The sequence below is a fragment of the Plecotus auritus genome (genome assembly GCF_963455305.1).
Source record: "Plecotus auritus genome assembly, chromosome: 3".
Classification (NCBI taxonomy): domain Eukaryota; kingdom Metazoa; phylum Chordata; class Mammalia; order Chiroptera; family Vespertilionidae; genus Plecotus; species Plecotus auritus.
Genome location: NC_137772.1, coordinates 42,350,183 through 42,366,413, shown reverse-complemented (window position 1 = coordinate 42,366,413; position 16,231 = coordinate 42,350,183). Strand labels below are relative to the sequence as shown.

At 38.3% G+C, this 16,231-nt stretch overlaps 1 protein-coding gene and 1 pseudogene across 2 annotated transcripts in view; both read left to right on the top strand.

Moving 5' to 3' along the window:
• The window catches only part of TM9SF2 (transmembrane 9 superfamily member 2), a 67,677-nt gene extending 60,681 nt beyond the window's left edge, over positions 1 to 6,996 (top strand). The window contains exons 16-17 of the mRNA XM_080662459.1: positions 2,988 to 3,159; positions 6,302 to 6,996. Coding sequence (XP_080518585.1) covers positions 2,988 to 3,159; positions 6,302 to 6,369 — 240 coding nt within the window. The 3' untranslated portion in view covers positions 6,370 to 6,996. The remainder of the gene's footprint in view (positions 1 to 2,987; positions 3,160 to 6,301) is intronic.
• A 6,181-nt stretch (positions 6,997 to 13,177) lies between these two features.
• On the top strand, positions 13,178 to 15,761 carry LOC308244028 (large ribosomal subunit protein uL24-like; annotated as a pseudogene). The gene is made up of 2 exons: positions 13,178 to 13,311; positions 15,305 to 15,761. The product of its transcript is annotated as a large ribosomal subunit protein uL24-like (transcript).
• The last annotated feature ends 470 nt before the right edge of the window (positions 15,762 to 16,231 follow it).

Genomic DNA, 16,231 nt, shown 5'->3' with positions numbered 1-16,231 from the left:
TTTTAATTTTGATGAGTCTGATTTTTATCTATTTTTTCTTTTGTTGCCAAATATAAGAATTTATTCCTAAATCTAAGGTTACCTTTATGTTTTCTTCTAATGTACAATTTTAGCTCATATATTTAGGTCATTGATCCATTTTTAGTTAATTTTTGTATATGGTGTTAGTTAGGGGTCTGACTTCATTCTTTTGTATTTGAATATCCAGTTTTCCCAGCACCATTTGTTGAAGAGACTATTCTTTCCTCATTGAATAATCTTGGCAACCTTGTTGGCCATTGGCCATAGATGTATAGGTTTATTTCTGGATTCTTAATTTTATTCCAATGGTATATATGCTATCCTTGTGCCAGTACCACACTGTTTTGGTTAGCATAGCTTTGTAGTAAGTTTGAAATTGGGAAGGGTAAGTCCTTCAACTTTGTCCTTGTTTTTTAAGATTATTTTGGCTATTTAGGGCCCCTTGCAATTTCATATGAATTTGAGGATCGGCTTTTCCATTTCTGGAAAAAAAGGGGGCGGGGGGGCATTAGAATTTTGATAGGGATTGCATTGAATCTGTAGATCACATCGGAGAGAATGGCCATCTTAACAATATTAAGTCCTCTAATCCATAAACACGGGCTGTCTCTCCATTTAAGTCTTCTTTAATTTCTGTTATCAATGTTTTGTAATTTTCAGTGTACAAGTCTTTCTCCTCCTTAGTTAAATTTATTCCTAAGTATTTTATTCTTTTGGATGCTGTTGTAAATGGTTTTTGAAAAATATTTGTTTTTTGGATTGTTCATTGCTGGGGTGAGAAACACAAATGATTTTCATATTGATTTTGTATCCTGTAACATTGCTGAATTTGTTTATTAGCTTTGTTAGTTTTTGTGTGGATTCTTTTGGATTTTCTAATCTTGGTATGCTTTTCAAATATATTTATTTTTCACATACTCAAAAGGGTAGAAGAGATAGTGAAGTATTTCTTTCACAGATCTCCTGCTAAGATATAAGCCACTTTATGTAAAAGTAAGAACTGCTTTAGCCCTGGCTCAGTTGGCTCAGTTGGTTGGAGCATTGTCCTGTACACCAAAAGGTTCGATTCCCATTCAGGGCACACATACGTATGTTGTGGGGCAACTGATCAATGTTTCTCTCTCTGTCCCTTCCTCTCTCTAAAAAAAATCAATAAACATATCCTTACATGAGAATCTAAAAAAAAACTAAATAAATAAATGAAAGAACTGTTTTTAACTGTTTAAAAGAACTGTTTAAACTCACCTTGTTTAAATTATCTATATACATAAAAGCCTAAGCGACCGGCTCACCGTCGACTGGCCGACCGGTAGCTATGATGCACACTGATCACCAGGGGGCAGACACTCAATGCAGGAACTGCCGAGCTGTGGTGACGTGGCAGTTGCGGTTCTCGGGTGACGCATCTGGAACCAGAGAGGAGGGAGCCCAATTCTGGAGTGCATCACCTGAGAACCACCCTCTTACAATCCAGGACCCCTCGGGGGATGTCGGAGAGCCGTTTTCCGCCTGACCCCACAGGGCCGGCCAAGGGACCCCACCAGTGCACGAATCCATGCACCGGGCCTCTAGCCCATTGGCTCCCCACCAGGCCTCTAACCCATTGCAGAGGTCGTGGGTCTGGCCCTTACAGAAACTTTTTGACTCGATTAGCTAAGTGATGAGACGTGTAGTACCTACTGGCTGCGTCCCCGACGTTGGGCACCTGCGCTTAACATATTGCAGACGGATTACAAGAATTCTCATGTTTTCTGTTCCAAGGCTTGTGGCCAATCACGAGAATTCTTTAAAAAAGATATTAGCTTGTAAGAATATGTAATAAATAACTTCAAAATGCAATGGTTATTTAATTTTAAAGCGTGCCTTTAACATTTATGTAAGACTTTTTTTTGTACTCGTTCAGTAGAAATTTATCTGGCTACTGGGTAAAGCTAGCAATAAAATTACCAGCCCGCAGTGTGTTAATATTGATTTCCAGTGGAGGCAGCGAATTTTCCTGCTACCGCTCTCGGTTGGTAAACCGGCAAAGGCTTCCCTCCTTCTGGGCAGACTAGCACCAGCGGGCAACCTCCAGAGAGGGAAGGAGGTGAAGGAGCAGCTCAGGTGGGAAGAAGGAGGTTTCCGCCGCCACAGGACTCCACCTGGGCAGAAGGGCCTGGGGGAGAGCCTGACACTGAGCAGGGTCCTGCCCTAGGCCGACTAGATTCCAGGCTAAGTAAATCCTGTTTGCAAAATAATTGGCATTTTGCAGCTAAATGCCCACAAGCTGTCAATTACTGCCAAACTTAGGGTACAGTGAGATGAAAGAAGTGAGACAGATACAGAGAGAAAGTGACATAATATTGGGAGAAGAGAGGAGGGAGCCAGATTCCGGGGTGTGTCACCCGAAAACCAGGACCCCTTGGGGGATGTCAGAGAGCCGGTTTTGGCCCGATCCCCGCAGGCCAGGCTGAGGGACCCCACCGGTGCACAAATCCATGCACTGGGCCTCTAGTGTTAGTAATAACTGAAAATGGATTTCAACCCCCCTTAATAGACTAATCTTCTTCCTAATATAGTTAACCAGACTATAAGATAAGTAATGTTAATTTTTAACTATGTAAATGTAAATAAGCCTTGTAAGTAAATGAATTATCTAAGTAAAAGGTATATTGCTTTTCTTTGGAAAGCATACATTTTAAAATATAGTTTAACGCTTCATTATTCATAAACTGTTTAAGATTTTCCACATGTTTTTAGCCAGGACTAAGTAGCTCCACCAAAGGTAGGGAGTGCTTTTTAGTCCCGTTAGTGAGGAGGGAAATTGACAAAGTTCAGTAGAAGAAAAAGACTGGAACCAATATAAAAAATTAGGTCTATGGGCTATTTCACTTAGCTGTCTTTGATTTGTAACTTTATTCTGCTACATGTTATCTATTAATTGGAAATTAATTCTTGTTCTTTGATTATTTTTCTTTTCTACCTAGGATTATCATTGGCAGTGGCGTTCGTTCCTTACTAGTGGCTTTACTGCAGTTTATTTCTTAATATATGCCATACACTACTTCTTTTCAAAACTTCAGATCACAGGAACAGCAAGTACAATTCTGTACTTTGGTTATACCATGATAATGGTTTTGATCTTTTTTCTTTTTACAGGTAAGAATTTAAATGATTATTTTTAACTAATAAATTTTTAGGCCAGTTATTCAAATTATTTATGAATATTTTCCCTATAAAACCCAGAAGGTTTCTGCTACTCAGCACTCCAATATTTAGTCCTCAGTGCAACTCAGTATAGTCTGGTCTGCCCCTGTGTGGTGAATATCACTAAACCAAGGTGAGGAAGCAGAAGCTAAGGGAAGAAGTCTTAACAGGGTCGTTGTTGTGCTAAAAGTACTGGATTACCTGGACCAGTACATCTCAAGGTTTTCCCCTGTTAAGCTCTTCTTTTTTTTGTAATCTTTATTGTTGAAATTATTGCATATGTCCCCTTCCTTTTCCCATTGACCCCTTCTTAGCCTGCTCCTGACCCCTGCCCCTGTCCCTCACCACACTACCGTTCGTGTCCTTGGATTATGCATATACAGTAGGTCCTTGGGTTATGTTGGGGATCCGTTCCTATAGCGCACGTAACACAATTTTCACCGTAAGTCAGAACCCACCTACATAATCACCTACTTCATTCACATGGAGCACATACACAGCAGTAATGAAGTGAAACAGTAAAAAAAATTTAAAAGAAAGATAACACTTCCTGACCTTTATTTGTGGTAAATAAATAATAAAAAACATAAAGCACATACGTACATACGTCGAAATGATGGAACTTTTTTTTTTAATAAATAAATGGGAGATGGCGACGTAACCACGAAACAACGTACGCTGAGTCCGACATAACCCGAGGACTGCCTGTATGCACACAAGTTCCCTGGTTGATCTCTTCCCACCTACCTACCCATCCCTACCTTCCCTCTGATATTCAACAGTCTGTTTCATGCTTCTATGTCTCTGGATCTATTTTGTTCATTAGTTTATTTTGCCTATTTCAAAAAAATAGATTAAAAGTCTCTAGCTACTTAAGTTTAGGAGTAATGTAGAAATTGGAGAGGTGAAGTCAAGATGAGATTGAGAATAAATGATATCAAGAAAGATAATCATAGTACTTCCCTTATTCTATAAGTTTTAAACTACAAGTTTAAAATTCAAGTACCTAATGGTGTACAGTGTATATTATAGTGGTATTTATGTATGTATTTTTTCTCTAAGGTAAGTTTCCTATATCTTAGAGCCCTATGGGTGCTTGTAAGCATGTGTGGAATAACTGAACTAAAAAAATAAAATTCAGGGACCTTTCTTTGTCACAAAAAAATATATATCTAAAATTTTATCTAAGGTTGTGTTGCATGCTATGAGGAAATATAGGAGCCCAAAAGAAAAAAATATTTAAATTAGAAATGTTCTACTTTTTACTCATCTGTTAACATTTAAGAGAACTAAGTGGGTTTAAGTGCTCCTGTTGCTATATCGGTATATGACAAGCTTCAGGCACTTACATCAATTCTGTATTCCAGGTCATTGGTCAGACATAATGAGGTTGGTTTTTTCTAAAGTGGGGTATACCCATAGTTACTTCAGGACTCCAGACCCTTATCTAAGTCAGTCTATTTTACAAAACAAAATAATATTCGGTCATTTAAAGAAAGATGCTTTAAGTATGTATATTGTATCTATTCCATATTAATAAAAAGATAAAATACTAAAAGTATTTTGTTAAGAATAAAGTAAACATTCTTAGGGTTATCAGTATGGTGATAAAATATTTTTTTCTCGTCTTAACATACCTTCTCTTAAACATAGGTTGTTTAAATAGATTTATGTTTTCATCATTACTTTTCTGAAAGCTAAGCTTACTAATGACCCTTTGAATAATCAAAAGGTACTGTATATCCTCCCAAACAGTGACTTGTGCAGAGTAGGTACTCGGTACATGTATGCTGTGAGAATGAGTATAATAACATTTATAGCTTTCCATAGTAATGTCCCACTTGACTTAGAAAATCTCCTTTAATACTTTTTTCTTCATATTACATTTAAAACAATATTGAAAACCAGACATACACAAGGAGTATGTATGTCCCCTTTCTGTATTCTTCTGCACCCCCACCTGTTGGCTGTTTCTCAGGGGTAATCCTGGAAAAAATGGTATGCCTCTCAGTTTTTAAAAATATGTTAGGCCCGTTTCATAATTTAGTATACATCCTTTTGCAAAACAGAGTCTCAAAATTTATGTTTAATAAATCTAAGCATGGTATAGTTTTTAAAAGTACTACACTTGAAGTCAGAAAAAGCGGATTTGAGTTCTGGTCCTATTTATCAGCCACGGGGCCATTAGACAATTAATCCCTTGGAGACTCATTTTTTGTCACCTGTCTAGCATTCAGTTTTTTGGAATCCAGATTGATGAAGATACCCATAAATCAAGGCATATGTTTTTTTATGAATCATCTCATGTACTCTGCCTGACAGTCTATGGAGGCAGCTAAGGGCATATAAAATTATCTCTGTTTAAAACAAGCTAAAGAAATGGGCTTGCATATGTACTACTATTTGTAATACTTCAAACAATTAAAAAAAAAAAAAAAAAGAAATGGGCTTGTAAATTCAGTGATCTACTCCAAAGATGTTATACACACCTCATGACAAAGCTGCTCTGTCCTCTGGTACCATACCACCTCTCATTCTCAATGGGAATGCATCTTTATTATTATCCTAATTATATTGCTTTAAACACTTTGTAAAAACTTTCTGCGTTATTTTATTATAGTTCTTTGAAAACTGATAATCCCCAATAACTATACTTGGAAAATATCCCCATTTAATTATTCTGTGAATCTGATGCATTGTCTAAGCTAGTCATATCAGACCTTGAATTAATTTTAATAGCACCTTTCCATTTTATGATAAAACATTCTTTAAAAGGAAGGGAAAATTTTCATCCTTCTCATCTTAATTTCAGTCTTTTGCATGTAATAAGAAAAATGTATTATAAAAAGCTCAGGTAATCTTATAGTATAAAAAGTTCTTTCTGTCAATTTCTGTAGGAAATTTGATTTCAGGTAGTTGTATATTTTTCACAAAAGCTCATGGATCCATGGTATATTCCTTGAAGGTAACAGTTTCTAGTTTTGTGGCTTTTTTTTTTTTTTTTTTAAGGAAACAGTCATTTTAAATCAGTATTTATGTGTAAATTATTAGGCTTTCTTTGAAAAAGCATTTATTTTTCTTTTTTCTCTTATAGGAACAATTGGCTTCTTTGCATGTTTTTGGTTTGTTACCAAAATTTACAGTGTGGTGAAAGTTGACTGAAGAAGCCCAGTGTGTCCAGTTAAAACAGAAATAAATTAAATTCTTCATCAACAAAGATCTGTTTTGTGACTACCTTGAGTTTTATCAGACTTATTGGCCTAGTAATCCTTCAGAAAGAGTATAATTCTAAATACACCTCTTCCCATACACTTTTCCCCACAAAATGTGTTTTCAACACTAAAACATTTATATTGTGATTTGATCAAGTATATATTCAGTTGTTCTCAATGAAGAACAAATTTAAATATTATGTGCATTTGTAAATACAATAGCTATAAAATTTTCAGTACTTCTAATGACAGTAATAGAGGAGGCTGCATTAAACAATACCGATGAAATGCCGGACAGTTCATTGTAAATAGAATTTTCTAGGCTCGGTAGGTGGAAAGAATTATTTTTCTTTGAAGGAAATAACTTTTTATCATGGTAATTTTGAAGGATGATTCGTATGATGTGTTTATTGGGGGGATGTGGCTTTTTTAAAAAAATTCTGTATTGGTTGTAATTGTTCATACTTTCTTTTCTGTGTTGACTTCATTATTCCCATGGTATTGGCCTTTTAAACTATGTGCCTCTGAGTCCTTCAATTTATAAACTTGTTATCTTAATAAATATTGTAAAAACGTCTTCCTTGCATCATTACCTGTTATATATTCAAAGGGAATCTGTAAATATTGGTGTTTTAAAATGAGTTATACGATTTTATCAGATTTTACTGTTTTTGTTAATGTAACACTTTCTGAGTTTTGCTTTAAATGAAATTCCAGTGTCCTGGGCTTTGTGACAAATCTAAAATTTTTACCACTAGGCAGTAATGGAAATTTTAATCATGTATATCTAGCCAGGTAATTGATGTACTGGTAAGTCTAGTAGTTGCTATGGGCCTTACTACATTGTCATTAAGGACTTTAAGTTTCTGACCAATTTTTTCAAAATACAGCATTTTTATGTTGTTTTTTTTAATCCTCGCCTAAGGATATGCCCATTGATTTTCAGAGAGAGGGGAAATGAGGGAGAGAGAGAGAGACATCAAGTGAAAGAGAACATTGATTGATTGCCTTCCATCTGCGCCCCAACCGCGGATTGAACCCATAACCTAGGTATGTGCCCTGAATGGGAATCGAACCCAAAACCTTACCGTATATGGGATGATGTTCCAACCAACTAAGCCACACCAGCCAAGGCTGCATTTTTTATGTTTTAAAAGTCGATTTTTATGATTAGCAATGACTGGGAAATCTTCCTCTTTACTTTGTCTTAATTTGGGTTTCACAGTTTCATTTCTTAGAGTTAAGAAATAACTATTTCTCTTTCACATACATCTGATTAATTGCAGTTCACTTATGTGGAATATAGAAGTTTGGGATTTCAGAAACATTAGTCTGCGTATATCTAAGAGAATATTCATCTTGCATTTTAGGGGCTCAGGGCTTGCTGCTTATGAAAGCAAACCAGATACTGTCATTAAACTTACAACTAAAATTACTCTCTTTTGTTCATATGATATTGGTAGGTTCCTGCTCAATAATTTTATATTGATATCCTTTTTAAAAACTGGCCTATTGGTTTTAAAGAGCAAAGGAGCTTTAGTTATTTTTAACCTCTGAAATAGGTTAAATTTAAATAAGTTTCAAATTTATATATCTCTTGCAGAATATTTAGGTTTTTTTATACATAATACTGTTAAGGTACCATTGCAGTAGGTTGGTTGACTAAATAAAGGTTTTATAAAATCTTCAGATTCAGACCCTAGGCTAGTTTTGTTGATCAAAGTTAAGTTTCTTCAGTGTTATTTTTCCTTCAGTGAACAATTAGCTTCGTGATTAAAATAGTCAACTTACCGTTTTAATGTAACTTTTTTCTTTTTCTTTACACTTTGAAGTAGCCATATTTCACACTTAAGCAATGAAGAGGCAATTGGAAAATAAAAGTACTGTATTAAAGGAAAAGACTTAGATGAGGAAGGAGACTATGAAAAGGCAAGACCAGTGGTGAGGAAGGTAGTGGAAGAAAAGGCCTCTTCTCCATGACTTTTATCCTGACTTCTTAAGTCAGCTGCTGTGTTTTGTTTAGGAAGTTCTCTGGGATAAAAGCACACTGGTTAGGCATGTGAGGTGGTTGGTAGAATCTCAGGAGCGTTGTCCTTAGCTTGAGTGTACCCCGGGAAGAGAATAGTTGGGTTGCATTGTGCTCTGAGCACAGCAACTGGGCTTCTCGAGGCGATTGTGGAGAATGACCGCCCCCTAACCTCCTGAGAGGAGGAAGGGCTTCTGGCCTGGACCTTTATCCTGCTTCTGATAGGACCAGAATTGCTCAGATAACCAGTGAACCTCAGCTGCTTTGAAAGGTTTTTGTAAAACCCTCATTAATAAAGACTTTCTTCATAGTTTATAATGTAATTATTTATCAGATGTCTGTCTACCGTCCACTAAGATTATAAGTAAGCTTACTGGAATATGGTCTCCAGCTTATCTTGGTTGTCATGGTGCCATGAACACGAAAGGCAGTCATGTGCTTCTGGGGTTTTTTTCCTCTTGTCACTTCAGAATTTGTGTCTTTTTTTTTTTTTTTTTTTTGAGTGTCCCAACTCTTGACTAATTTGATAATCTTAAACAATGTCATCACATAATTTTTAAAAAAAATTTTTGTATGTATTGATTTCAGAGAGAGATGGAAGGAGAGAGTGAGAAATATTGACTCATTGTTCCATCTATTTTGCATTCATTGGTTGATTTCTGCATGTGCCCTGACTGGGGATTGAACCCGCAACCTTGGCACATCAGGTCAACATTCCAACCAACTGAGCCGCCCAGCCAGGGCCAAAGTAATCTTAATAATGCTATTTAACATTTGCACTTTAAGTTTTGTGGCATATAATCAGTACTTTAATTGGAAGGAGCGACTGGAAAGTGCTATTTAGGTAATGAGACAGTTTGGGGGAAGTAGGTGAATGTAGACCTTTCTGTGCCTATCATACCATATAGGGGCACATGGCTTGTGCATAGTACAGCCCAGAAGTTGTTCTATGGTCATAAATGGGCATCTTGTACCTTTATTCTAACTTGAAAATACCTGAAATCTGTGCTACCAATTCCTTATAGTTTTATATATACTAGCTAAGATTATGTAATGCCACAAGTCACAAAAAAACTTTAAAAATTATGAAGCATTACAGGTCTTAAAGATTTTTTAAATTGTTAACTTTAGGCTTTATCAAGTCCTGTTTTTTAATGAACAAAATAAATAACTGTTAATAGAATGCATTCCTCAGCTTCTGCCAATGGATGGACATTCAGGTGTGTCATCAACATGTAAATTTGTGTCATGAAGAAATATAATTCCATATCTGTATTTTTCTCCTACCGCCAGAATAGATGGTGCCCGTATCATGCCTACAATGAGATCTGTATGTAGAAAATAATACTTTGCTTTCTCGGGTATATTTACTTTGATAGAACCAAACCTGTTTCCTTCTACTGATTTGTTTTCTCCTTCAATGTGACTTGAAGTTGTAACACTAAAAACCATTGATATTTAAAAATCTGCACATTTCCTCTAGCTTTAGAAGTTCTATTGGATTTCTTCAGCCTGCTCATCTGAACTTCATCTCTTCATTTTCCCATTTAATTATCTTTCCTTTTCATTCGTTGACCTATAGCTAAATTTGACATTATCATTAATAAAGAATTATGTATTTTGTAAAGGAGAAAACACAAGCTCCAAAAGGTTCTATTATTTCCTTTGGATATTTTTAGCAAAAAAGCAGTCGGGGCCACATGAACGGTATTGACCATGATAAATAAACTGGTCATTCATTTCTCTGAAAAGAATTACAAATACGATAGATATAAGTCAAGAATGACAGATTGCATTCACTTTTAAAAGCTAGTTTTTATTGATACCTTGCAATCAGTGACATTGTTTACATAGAATTCAAGTTTAATTTCCTTCCTAAATATAAGCTAAAGCTTTTTGGTTATCAGCAAAGAAAACCATAGGTGGGTGGGTCAGAGTAAACAAGGCTGTTCTGGCTAAAGCTACAGTCAGACATTTATGTTGTAGCATGTTGACTGGGACTATCTTGTGTACAGCAATAAACTAGGGTGGTAGGGTTAGAGTTACCTTTTCAAGATACCTTTTCAATGTTTTCTTTATCTCGCAGGTTCCGGAACATGCTATTTTGAGTCCATAAAATTGCACATCTTAGTGTGCATCCAGCCACATTGTCTTGTACACTAGTTCTATGTTCGCTGACAGTGTTAAACAAATCCACACTGGCAGAACTTGGCCAGCTCGTCTCTACACTTAGTTTGAACTGTTACCCATGGAAGCAGCTCAAACATAAAGCTACAAAGAGGCTAATTGAAATCAGAATGCTGGGTCATTTCTCATTCAAACAAAACAGATGGCCCTCCTCGCCACACTTCTGTCGGACCTGGGGGGAGGGATGATTAAATGCATGTTTAACTCCCACACATGCTTCCTGCTCCTTAAAGGAATGACACCCAGCTATTGAAATGCCCGGGTGGAGGAGGTGGGCTTTTTTTAAACAGCAGAGCTTGTTTCCCTTTATTGTGAAGGTTTAAGAAAAAAGCACTTTAATGGGCACATTCAGTATTTACAGTTTCAACTTAGATTCAGAATACCTATTTTAATTTTCACTTTAATTCATGTTTTCCTTTGAAATAGGTAATCCATGCACATGGTAAACAATTCAAAATGTACAAAAGGATATAGAGAAAAGCAAATCTCCCTCATCCTTCAGGACTTGAGTTCTCACCCCTGCAGACATCACTGTTAATGGTTTCCTGTGAATCATTCCAGAAATTCCACCTTTATTTTTAACTACTTATTGAAACCTGTGTGTGGATACCTATTTGACAATGTTAATAGTATTTGGTTTCAAAATGGGCGTGAGGTTTTGTTTTATGAAAGCAACTTTGGAGGTTGTGTTTTAGTGTACAGCGTGTTCAGCGTATTAGCACAAAGCAATACTTATGTGACACCTCATTGGTATTTAACATGTAAAATGGTATAAGCCACCTCTTAGGACCTGTTTGGGGAAGGAAATTTGAAGGAGAAACTATTGCTCCAAAGCTCAACTACCCGCAGTCAGTACATGATGACAAAGCATTGCCAGACCCCAGCTAATGGTGCATCACATGTACAGAAATGTGGCCCCGATTACTCATCTTTGAAAAACAACTTAAAACAACTTGATGCCTGGCTAAAATGTGCACTTGGCAGTTTGGATCCTAGAACCTCCCAGTTTGCCTCAGGAGCCCAAGACATAGTCTCCCAGCTTCCTCTCCATACCCCACCACCACCCGCCAGTCTTATCAAAGCTTGACTTCCCAGAAGTCACGCTGTCGTTTATGTCTACCTCGGGTGTGAATTTTGTTTTATCGTCTCTGTCAGGGTGGTTGCATTTTTTAGCCATGTGAGTAACCATGGAGTGAGCTTTGTATGGGGGGGAGAGGGGCTTAAAATGTGTTATCAGATTAGGAGGGTACACTTCCTTCTCAGCACCCTTGACCTTGCTCCACTGAGGTCACTTAACTTCATGTCTCTGGAGCAACCACGTGGCTGGTTTGAAGGGAATGCCCCCTTTGTTTGCTCTCACCTGTCCTCAGGGCTGTGGCCAGAAGCCCAGGTGATCCAGTACCTCAGAGCACACTCCCAACTCAGGCTCCAGGTTCTAGCAATTCCCCAAACACATCCTGCTCTGCCCTGTCACCCAGGGTAGTCCCAGAAGGCTGAGTTGCTCCCCAACAACTTAACCCCAAGGTGGTACTGGTTAAAGGTTCCCCTGAGGAAGGAAGAACAGCAGGCCTCACAGTACTTATGAGTTGCCCTCTACCATTGGAAGGTGTGGCCTATTTTCAAAACTGAAATAGCTGTAACTTTATCCTTTCTGACTTACATTTACATTCAAATATTTGATCTCTAGGTTGCTATAGTTACATGTGAGTAGATATATGTAAAATTCTTTTAGCATGACAAAAGGCTAAATGGGAATTGGGTAAAGATGTAATTTTATATTAAGCCACAGTTATCTCATCCTACCAATGTTCTAGTTACATAAAAACAGGGTGGGGCAAAAGTAGGTTTACAGTTGTTCATATGGAAGATAATTGACACTAATAAAAAAGAAAGATGTAAATTGACCGTACCTTCGTGATGCCCACCAGCCAATCAGGAGTGAGTATGCAAATTAGCCCAACAAAGATGGTGGGTTAATTTGCATACACAGAGGCCAAGTGGCTGGGGGCGGGACGCTTGCGTCCTAGCCGTGGCAACGATGCAGGCGTTCCGCACCCCCCCAGCCGCTCTGGGCCTCTGGGCAGCATGGGAAGGCAGAAAGGTGGCTCTGGCAGCCAGGGGAAGGAAGGCCTATTTTTGCACGAATCTTCGTGCATTGGGCCTCTAGTACAATAATAAATAATAAAATAAGAATAAAACTGTTTCATGTACTCACAACTGTCAACATACTTTTCTCTACCCTGTATTATGGTTTGACATTTGCATTACTTATCCTGATTTTACCAGATGTTCTATATATGCATTTTAAAGAGTAATATATTAGTCTTTATTTTCTTAAAACCATATTGTGACCACTATGGGAAGGAGAGGATGTGAGCATTGTTAAGAGCATAGAGAGTGCCATACCTTAATCTTGCTCACGGGCAAGGAGCTGACCTGTGGTTCATTTTGAGGGTTTGAGATGCTGGTTGTGTGGTAGGAGGCAAGCCAAGTTCCTTCCAGTCAACGCAAGGGATGACTGTGGAAATCAATTGGAGGTTGACCAATGTTCATTGACTGGAACCTAATGGTTGAGGAGCCCAGATCTACTGGTTTCCTGATGAACAGAAAATATGAATCAAATATAGGAGAGGATGTGGCAGTTGAATGGCAACTGTCATTGAGACAGAATGTGGAGAGGTAAAGGGAGGACACTGACTTGGTCTCTGTCTATGAAGCCTGACTCGCCGCCACTCTGCTGTGCTACTTGCTCTGAAAAAGTGAAGTGGCCTCTTGACTGAAGTGATGCTCAAAGTGTCGCCCTTGGTTCATGCCTTTTATTTCCGTGTGTGCACTGGGCAGGGCAGGAAGCCAAAGCTGCAGGAGTCTGTGAGCACCCCACAAGCACTGAGGGTGAGATATCCAAGTGGGCGGGGTGCCCAAGGGTGTGGTAGGAGGGAACTCTCAGTCTGTGGGCACGCAGCAGTCCTGGGGGAAAGGAAGAAGGGATTTTGGATGTTGGGGAAGGGAGAGAGTTCAGATCCTGGTGGGGCCTCTAAAAGAGGAGATGTATAAGAGAATAGGAAAGGTCCAATGACAGATTTCACCTCTCCTGAATTTCTTTCCCCAACAGGCTGCTTTCTCATCCTGAGCTGACAGTGGTTTTCCCCATAGTCACCTATGTCTGTTTAACCTTTGAGACTTCAGGCACCAATGACTCCCTCTTTGCCTGTTATAGTAGAATATTCTGAAAGGGAAAATCATGACCCTCAGACAAATATAAAGTGCTTACATGTGAAAGATTTTATTTAACTCATAAATTAATGAAAGAACCAGTAAGATGTTCAAACCAGGTCAAATGAGATTTAGACTTAGGTTTATATTCTTGACTAAATCCTTTTGCATTGTTATGAACAGGACTCATTGATGTTGCTAGAGAAAGAAAATGTTTGCATGACTGTCCATTTTCTACAAGTTTACTTCTATCTTTACTTCTATCTAAACTAGTCCAATCAAACAATCAAAGGTGCACGCCCCCTTATAAGATCCTGTACTCCTAGACATACAACTTTGCGGGCCAGGAATGAATGGAAAGGAACCTGTCACTAATCCATAACTACCTGAACTCAAACCCTTGTGGGTCTGGTCCAGTCTGTCTTTCCTGGGCTGAGCTGAAGTCATCTTATTAGCTAGCCTCCTTCCAAGGCCATGTGGGCCCCACTTGATCTGCATCTACATCCCTGGGACCCTTTATTATTTGGTGCCTTAAGAGAGAACAGACCCTATACCTATAGTCCAGCATTTTGCCACTTTGTCTTATTTAATCTACTGTGGCCAAAATTCTGAGCATAGTCCCAGCTTGACCACCCAAAGCTACTCCTTAAGGTCTGCATCTACTTTCTTGATTCCAAGTTGGGAAGCCAAAAATCTGCTCCTTTAGTACAGTCCTTCCTCACCCCTCCTTATTTTAGTGATCATTCTATGGAATAGGCAGATTACAGCTCACAATGAGGCATAAAAAAAGGATTTAGCAAAATAAACATTTTTAACAATATTTAAAACATTTATTCAATTTGAGTCCTGATTATATGTTATGCTTTATGGTAAGAGCTAAGATAGATTTTTTTTTAAAAGCCAGTCTTCACAATCTAATGGGAATAATAGCCAGGAAAGCAGATAATTACCAAACTAATGATCTGAGGAGTGTCATTACTATACATGGCCTTCTGATGTCCCCATCTTTATCTTTTTTAATCCTTACTCAAGGATATGTTTTGCTATTGATTTCTGAGAGAGAAAGAGAGAGAGGGAGAGGGAGAGGGAGAGACACAGACATCGATCGGTTGTCTCGCTTACGTGTCCCAATAACTAGGGTTTGAACCCACAACCTAGGTATGTGTCCTGAACCAGGAATTGAATCCACAGCCTTTTGGCGTACCAGACGATGCTCCAATCGACCCTGCCAGGGTTGATGTCCCCATCTGTTAAAGGCTTCATGTTTTGCCTGGATTCCCCATAGCTCTTGAAGAGCATATCCTTTAAGTTACCCCAAATACCTCTTGTTGTGCACAAAAGATGACTTATTGGGACAAGCCATTGCCACATAGGCAGGGTTTTCCAAATCTCAGCTTGGATATTTTTTCCCATAGATGTATTAGTTAATATGCTTTTGGCTCTTCCCTTTTTCGGCCAGTATAGAAGTGCCAGTGGTCAAAGTGAAGTTCAATCCCTTTGTGACTTCTGACTGGAGCAAGAACCATAAAAAGCATTTCAATGCACCTTCCCACATTCGCAGGAAGAGTATGTCTTCTTTTTCCAAAGAGCTGAGACAGAAGTACAGTGTTCGACCCATGCCCATTCGAAAGGATGATGAAGTTCAGGTTGTGCAAGGACATTACAAAGGGCATCAAACTGTCAATGTAATCCAGGTTTACAGGAAGAAATAGGTCATCTCCATTGAACAAGTATAACAGGAGAAAGCTAATGGTGCAACTGTTTATGTGGGCATTCACCCCAGCAAGGTGGTTATCACTAGATTAGAGGGGGACAAAGACCGCAAAAAGTTCCTTGAATATAAAGCCAAATCTCACCAAGTAGGAAAGGAAAAAGGTAAATACAAGGAAGTAACAATTGAGAAGAAGCAGGAATAAAGTGACCTTATATACAACTTTCATTAAAAACTTGAAAAAAATAAATATGCTTTTGGACAAATCTGGGTTTGATTAGGAAAGAGAGAGGGATAGAGTCCTGAGTAGATATTATGGGTTAATTGTGTGCTCCCCACAAAAGGTACATTGAAGTCCTTACCCCCAGCACCTGTAGAATGTGACCTTATTTGAAAATAGGATTGTTGCAGATGTAATAAGTTAAGATGAGTGTAGAGTGGCCCCTAGTTCAATGGCTGGTGTCTTATAAGAAGAAGTGAACAGCATATGAAGATGGAGACAGGCATGTGATGAATAAAGCAGAGATTGGAGTGGTGCAGCTGTAAGCCAGGAATGTCAAGGATGGGCAGAAAACTGTGAGAAGCTAGGGAGAGGCAAGGAAGGACCTCCCCTACAGGTTTCAGAGGAAGCAGGGCCCGTGGACCCTTGATTTTAGACATATAGCCTCCAAAACT